This window comes from Trichoderma gamsii, assembly GCF_001481775.2.
Source record: "Trichoderma gamsii strain T6085 chromosome Unknown Scaffold_21.2, whole genome shotgun sequence".
NCBI classification, from domain to species: domain Eukaryota; kingdom Fungi; phylum Ascomycota; class Sordariomycetes; order Hypocreales; family Hypocreaceae; genus Trichoderma; species Trichoderma gamsii.
The window spans coordinates 618497-626123 of NW_020171358.1; the positions used below are offsets into that span (position 1 = coordinate 618497).

Consider the following 7627-nt stretch of genomic DNA (forward strand, 5'->3'; position numbering starts at 1 on the left):
TGTGACGGAGACTCGGAGTTTCGGGTGGGTCTCGAAAGAAACAACTATTTTTACACGCCAGATCTTTAAATCCTTGGCAGCGATGGGGAACCCCCCAAATGACGCCTTAAACTCTTAGGCAAATTATCGACAGGAACACAAATACATACAACTATACAAAGCAGTGCTAAGTAGGTAGGTAGTAGTAATCTAGTAGTTACCCCCCACACACAAAATGCTCGGCATACTGGGCTAAATAGCAATCGGAACGACTTCCGTGCAAGCCGTATGTACTGCGGAAGCGTATATGCTCGGGCATGGATTAAAAGAGGGGAGAGGTCAGATAAGAGTTGTAATGCAGGGAGATATTAACTACTAATCAGTTGTAACTAAACTACGCAAAATAACAATCTTAAATACTAACCCAAAGGGTCGTCTTTTTCCTTCTTCTCATCTCATCGTCCTTCTAATCTGGCAAACACCCGATCCTTCGAAATCCTATTGCCTTATAGAGTTTGCTAGGTCTTATACAGCTTGAGGCTTGGGTAACAAGGCTTCGTACAGGACAATAATAGCAATTGCGCTCTTATCCTGGCTTCACCGACAGGAAAAAGATCTGGTATAAAATAGGAAGCCGAGCAGTTGTCTCATTCATTCCATTCATCTCAACTACGTTTCTCTCCTCAATCGCCGTCAACACCATTCCATTCTCTTCTTCTCATCACCATCATCCTTCCTCTTATACAGTACCAATATCAACTCCAAAATCAGGCAACATGGGCCACATCACAGCAGACGACAAACTCCTCCTGCACATCCCCATGCCCCTCCCCGAATCCTTCTTCGCCGCCGCCGCCCAGCGCTTCCCCCAGCTGCGCATCCACTACGAAGTCGCCCCCGTTGTCAACTCCCGCCTGATGAACTCCAACGAGCTGCCCGACGACGTCTGGGACGGCGTCACGATGCTGTGCGTCATGCCGCCGCCCAGCCCCGAGCGCATGAAGAATGTCAAATTCGTCCAGCTGGCGTCTGCGGGCAGCGATTTGTGGATTGGGCATGAGGCATATGACAACAAGGATATCACGTTTTGCTGTACAAGCGGAGCTCACTCGTAAGTGGTCATGATTCTCACTTTTTTTTCTTTTTCCCTATTTCTTTTAGGCTAACAATTGCTTCTCATATGTAAAGAGTTCAAATCGCCGAATGGGCCATTGGCGCATGGCTCGCCCACGCCCACAACTTCCGGACCTTCATGGCCCAAGCAGACAACGAAGACTGGGACATGAAAATGAGCCTCAGCGGCTCAACAACCGACTCTCCCGGGCTCCGAATGTAAGTCTCTTCTCCCCTCCTTCCCCCTTACGTTCATTCTCATCATGTATTCATCAATCAACATCCAGGGGCATCCTCGGATACGGCTCCATCGGCCGCCAAGTCGCCCGCCTCGCCCACGCCCTCGGCATGGAAATCTACGTCCAAACCTCCAGCCCCCGCACCACCCCCGAGTCCAAGAAGCTCCACGAGTACCACGTCCCCGGCACCAGCGACCCGGACGGCCTCCTCCCCGCAAAATGGTTCTCCGGCTCCGGCCCCGAGGCCATCAACCACTTCCTCAGCCAGGACCTGGACGTCGTGCTGCTCAGCCTGCCCATGAGCCCCGAGACCAAGGGGTGCATCGGCGCCGAGCAGTTCAAGATCCTCGGCAAGAAGAAGCCCTTCCTCATCAACGTCGCGCGGGGCCCCATTGTCGACACGCCCGCTCTCATTGAGGCGCTGGAGACAGGCCTCGTGCGTGGTGCCGCTCTGGATGTCACGGACCCGGAGCCTTTGCCCAAGGGCCACCCGCTGTGGAAGGCTCCGAATGTCTTCATCACGCCTCATATCAGCTGGCATTCTTCGCGCCTGACTGAGCGTATATCAAACATCATCTTGGAGAACTTGGAGCGGTGGGATAAAGGGGAGCCTCTTCTCAACCGAGTCAAACGATAGAGAATCAAAGTTCTCAAAGCGGTGAACTAGGAGAGTACATGATATTGTAAGCAGATGTAACCATAACTTTTGCATTTAATAGCCGTGCTTAGCGTAGATTATACCAAATGAAGCTAACTTCCAACCAAGCTGGCAAGCAATTGATATCATTAACTATAATCATTCATCCACTATTCACCAGGATTTTAATTGGCACATGGTGTCAGCACGTACAATTAATATATGTGTGTATATTATAACGAAGATGTAACTTCATGAAGCGTTTCCTTCGTCACCATTAACTCGTCAAACTCGTACATGTAGTTATCCCTGCGAAGGGCTTGTTAGTCTGCCCGTTCTCCGTGTGTAATCTTGAGCCGCCCATGCGACTTCTACTCTTCTCTAAAACAGGATCGTTCAACAAATAAACAATCTTGTTTCCATCCAAATCCATATGCTCCAATATGAAACCCAAATGACAAAGGTAGGAGAAGAGAAAAACGAAAAAGAAGCCAAAAAAAAAAAAGCCAAAAAACAAAAAAAAAAAACTATAAGAAGCTAATTTGAGGAGAAAATACAAACAAAAAGGAGAAATCGAGAGAAATCGAGAGGTGAGAGGCGAGAGGATGAAGAAATTGCAAGTACCTTCGTATTTCTAATCCCCCCGTTGCCTGATTTTACGTCGCGTTATCTTGAGTATCACGCTTGGGTGAATAAAAATCGCTAGTGCTTAATCGAGCTTGGAGAAAGCAAATAGCTAGGGCGAATCGACCGGATTACTGTCTCTATGGCTAATTTCAAGCACAATGGAGCAGCAAGTTCCTGTCTTCAAAATGTGCTTCCATTTAATGTCGGTTCAGGTAAATACTGGTCGCCGTGATGAAGAAATTCAAGTGAGTACCCTTCGTTTGGGTGCGTTCTTGGTAAGGTAGGTAGCTCATATTGCTGCTCCATTGTTATTATGAGGTGAAAGCGAGCGACTGAAATGAGTGAGCGTGATAAAAGATCATCATTGACGTCCTTTGCTGATGTAATGACTGGCCCATTGAAATCGTATAAATTTCCGCCTGCCACCTCTCACTCGCTCCAGTTATTCGTATGTTTTTGTTTTTTAAAAAAAAATCGCGTCGCGATTCTTGTGACACGTACGTAAAAAGCTTCATGCGTTTGCTTCCATCGACCATGTTTGATCAAAATCAAGTTAATATCTGTCGAGCGCGTAAATTCCAAAATCCGGTATAGGTCCAGGCCAAGTTGTGAAGTGACATCTTGCTGTAAAAATCCACAGTGTTGCCACGTACATCTGCGCAAGTCATCAAAGTATTAGGCTGAGAAGGGATATTTTGCCCCCTTTATCTTGTCTCATAGATGGCCTGTCTTGCTGGCATCTCTGGCGTTTTTCGTCGAGCCGAGATCGTGACCTCGTCATCAGGGCCTTCCCATCGTAGAGAAAAGGTCAATATCCTCTCAACAATAATCCATCTCATTCGGTTTTCTGACGTGTCTTTCTCTGTAGCTTGGGTGACTTTGGTGGACCATGGTAGGATGCGCTGCCAACCCTCGGAGCTCTCCATCTTGCGATATTTGCCATCCATGAAGATGACTTTGGAGACCATTTTGGACCGGCCGTGGTTCAATGACTGGCAATCTTCCTTACCACATCGCCCTTCTCGCAAGACAGCTTTGGTTTCCGGCTCATCCAAGTCCAAGGGGGCAATCTCCACAATGTTCTCATCTATCCAGTACCGAAATTGCCGTGCCGTTTTCCTCAGTCGTACGTCGTAGGGGAGGTTCTGGTCCACGCCAATCATCCAGGACCTGTCTACCTCGCCGACCTTGACGATCCACAAGTCTTTCAGATTGGGAAACCAAAATTTGTCAAATTCGACCTTGCCCGGCCTCTCCTGGGGGTACCACCTTTCTAGATAGGCAGAATAATGGCCAGGCACCTCGATACGCCCATCGTCAGGGAAGCAGTCCCAAAAGGCGAGCCTCTCGACAAGCGGGGCCAGCTCTTCCAGGGGCGTGTTGGAGCTCTGGTCAGCTATGTTGGGGTCGCAGACCAGAATGTCTCTGGCAAAGTGAATGTGAGATCCGCGGCCTACAGGCTCGTAGCCTTCTCTAGTCTCAATCCGAGCCTCTGCGTTCAAGCGAGTGACAACAGGGATGAGATACGAGTTTGGCTTGTGGACAAGATCGTCCAGTATGACGATGCGTGGCTCCACCGAGCAAGACCATATCTTGAGACGGAGTTCTGCGGGCAGACGAGTAAAGCCCGAGACGGCGGACGAGTGGTCATCGTCAAAACTGGACTGGTCATCAGCCTCGCCGTCGGCAGCGCTGGGGAGCGAATGAATCGGTATCATTGCGAACCGGATAGTCTACAGCACAAGTGGAATGCCGTATATATGTATATGTATATATATATATATATATATAAATGATATATATAGATATAGATATAGATGTGTACGTATGTATGTCTGTATGTCTGTATGACTGTATGTCTGTACGCGTGCGTCTGTGTATGCGTATGCGTCTGTGTACGCGATATGGGCAAAGAGCAAGAATGGAAAAGGGGAGAGAAGAAGTGTACAGCCGGATGTCGGAATCACGACTCTCAAGTCTCATACACGGTAAACAGACACTATCACCTAAAAGTCTCGAATCACGCGGAGGTCAAAGAAGCTAAGAGGACAGCCGCAGGGTCTCCCCGTCTCTTTAAGAATGTAAGGGGTGCGACAAGGTCGGAGGTCGGGCGCAGCGTTATGTATGCGGACGGAGCACGTTGTTGGGGAGACGCCATATGCGGCGTGGCAGATGCTAGGGGGGTGTCTTGGTAGGATGGATGGATGGATGGAGGGATGGATTGGAGGGATGGATGAGTGGGATAAAAAGGATGGACTGACGGAGGTGCGCGTGAGAGAGGCACAAAGGAGAGGCCCAGGATGTGGATATGCGCAGACGGTGGTCATACCGAGCACGCCAGGTACAAGGCACTGCGCATATCTGCCCGTATAAGCAGTGTAAGGTCGCGGCGGCTGCAAGTACCGCGCAGCAGCAATGCGACTCGCAAAGCAGGATTACTCGCCAGGCAAAGCACAAGAGGCCAGAACGGGGGTCCGGACGAGGCCTTGTCCATGTAAGGGCATATACTCGCACTATAGGTGCAGTATGTACGAGTAATACTACTGGTACTACTACTACTAGTACCCAGGCAAGGTACCGCTGGGCAGGCAATACTGCCGCTCGGTACTTGTACATGGCTCGTACACGGCTGGCTCTGCGCGAGTGCTCGTCGGCTGTTATGCATGCGGTATGTCGCATTACAGTGGTGGTGCTCCGTCGCAATGCAAAGCGGATAGGTGCAAGCATGAGGCTAGGGATCCCGGGGGCGTGGGATTGGCGAGGATGGGGCCAAAAGAACCGAGAACAGATCCATCCCTCGTCGTCGACGGGGTCCGTACCTGGCTATTGGATCCCGCGTGAGGCCATCGTGGGCTCGGGTGGATAAGCACGGCAGACGGCGTCTGTAATTGCTGCGTATTGAGCGTGCGAGTGGCGGCGGCGGCGCTATGCATCAGCGAAATGGAAACCTTGACGTGAGCTGAGCTGAGCTGAGCTGGACTGGGCCGGGCTGAGCTGAAGCCGGTGACTAGAGAAGAAGACGAGCTTCTCTGGTGCTGGTTCTGGACTGGACGTAGCGCATGTAGCTGAAAACCAACATGACCAACCGATACAGGCAAAGACAGGCAGCAAAGCGGAGCTCTCCGGCAGCAAGCACCAGTAGAAGGACAGGGCGACAGCAGCTAGGCGCAACCTTGGAAAGGCGATGCAAGGCGATGCAAAGGCAAATATTACGCGACGCTGCAGGGCGATGTGATGTGATGCGAGTTGATGCGATGCGATGCGAGACGAGACGAGACGAGAGAGCGATTCGAGTGGCTGGCGGTCAACACGAGTTAGTTGCATCGCCGGACTGGATGGATCATTGAGGGCTTGAATCGTCCAGAGCCTTGCTTCGATGGCGGGTTTTTTGCCAGTCGCAGCCGTAGTTCAACGCCGCGGGCCGCCTATGGAGCAGCGCTTTACAGGCATTACTGGCTGTGGCCACGGCTAGCAGAGTCGCAGTAGGATTGAACGGACAGGGCAAGAACGGGAGCAGGGACGGGAGCAGGGAAGCACTGAGGCAACCCCAGGCAGGGACAGGCGTGGTACACGGGTGTTTGTCAATGTCGTGTGCACGGCGCTGTACAAATACCAGTGCTGCTTGTACAGACGAGCCCCATGCGCACCTCCTTCCCAAGCTCAACGCTACTCTATCACGCGTGCAAGTGCAAATGTCTGCGACTTGCCTGCGACTTGCCTGCGACTTGCCTTGTGTTTGCTACGACTTGTGTATGTATTAGCCCGCGACTGCCCGAGTGGCTGCAATGCGTACCCAGGAAAGAGCAATTGATGCTTGGCCGCGAGGAGGGGCGGCGAGCAACGAGATTGGCCAGCAGCAAGGCGGCCAGAGCCAAGACTGCCACGGCCCGGCCAAGCTAGGTATTGAACCCTTGTCAATGTGTATTCTTACAGCTCAATGTCAAAGCATGGAAGCAATACAAGAACATTTTAGTATAGAAGGGCCGTTGCAGGACAAGCACCTGTGCTGCTATCTATAGCACTATACCTGGTAAGTATCCAGGTGGAAGAAGCTCAAACTCATACGAGCATTATCAGTAAGACGCCAGTCTGTACTCCATATTCCATATACAGGCACTCGTCCATTTCGATACACCCAGCATCAAATCCATCCACGATTTCACCGACGGGTTGTGACGGCGGCTACTTGCAGGCTGTTGCTCCCTAGGCGCTGATCATTCGCCCGCTAGATAGCCTGCTGGGCGGGTGCCGCTAGAGCTTAGCGCAGCTACAGTGGATGCCGGCCGCTCAGCGTGGTTGGCAGGCGCTGGACGCCAGTAGGCATCCCTCGGCGATGCAGAACTCGCTCCCTGGCCGTCACCAATTGGATGCCGCGGTAACATATTCATCGAGCCTCAGCTTCCAGCGTCAGCAGCCGCGGGCGCAGCTGGGACAGGAGTATGGAGTCAAAAAGGAGTACGTCGTTGGATCCAGCAGGAGCACTAGCAGGTCCTGCTGCCGGCCGGCTCGGTTTGCGGTTATGAAATCTCAAGGCCATGATAAATCTCGTCATGTCGGCTCCTGCGCAGCTCAGCTCTCGTCTCGGGTATTGCTCAAAAAGTTGGCTTTTGCCTCTCTTCCGCCTCCCTCTCTCCCTCTCTACGCCCTTCTCCTCTCCGACTTGTCTGGCTGGCCGCCTGTCTCGCCCTCCCTGCGTCGTCACCAGCTCTCCAAGCGTCTTGTTTGCCATCCTTTCCGAGTCCGACGTGCTGCTTGAAGCACAGCTGGGAGCACAGCTTTTGACGCTACCTGACTTATGTAGGTACCATCTCTAAGGCGTGCAGCTTGCGTCTGTCGTACCTCATCATCTGCATCGGCTGCGTGGGCCTCCGCAGACTCCAAGGTTTACGAACGAGGCCAATGGGGCAAAAAAGGCAAAACGGAAGAGCCTTGCTAGACCTTTTTACCCGCGGGCGTACGAAGTATCCATAGCATCCGCATCTGCTCTGCCTGAACGAGACCGATTCTCCAACAAAAGGCTTTCCACACCTGT

The 7627-nt window shown here is 51.9% G+C and overlaps 3 protein-coding genes across 3 annotated transcripts; 2 read left to right on the forward strand and 1 right to left on the reverse strand.

Moving 5' to 3' along the window:
* Positions 1 to 755: 755 nt before the first annotated feature.
* On the forward strand, positions 756 to 1968 carry TGAM01_v206404 (D-isomer specific 2-hydroxyacid dehydrogenase; the record flags this gene model as incomplete). Its single annotated transcript, XM_018809885.1, has 3 exons — positions 756 to 1090; positions 1168 to 1311; positions 1380 to 1968. 3 exons carry the CDS (start codon positions 756 to 758, stop codon positions 1966 to 1968), a joined length of 1068 nt encoding a protein of 355 aa, XP_018656941.1.
* Positions 1969 to 3299: 1331 nt separating this feature from the next.
* On the reverse strand, positions 3300 to 4313 carry TGAM01_v206405 (hypothetical protein; the record flags this gene model as incomplete). The annotated part of the gene is made up of 1 exon (XM_018809886.1): positions 3300 to 4313. The coding sequence occupies one exon, from the start codon at positions 4311 to 4313 to the stop codon at positions 3300 to 3302; it is 1014 nt and encodes a 337-aa protein (XP_018656942.1).
* Positions 4314 to 6928: 2615 nt separating this feature from the next.
* TGAM01_v206407 (hypothetical protein) lies at positions 6929 to 7351 on the forward strand (the record flags this gene model as incomplete). The annotated part of the gene is made up of 1 exon (XM_018809887.2): positions 6929 to 7351. The coding sequence occupies one exon, from the start codon at positions 6929 to 6931 to the stop codon at positions 7349 to 7351; it is 423 nt and encodes a 140-aa protein (XP_018656943.2).
* Between the last annotated feature and the right edge of the window lie 276 nt (positions 7352 to 7627).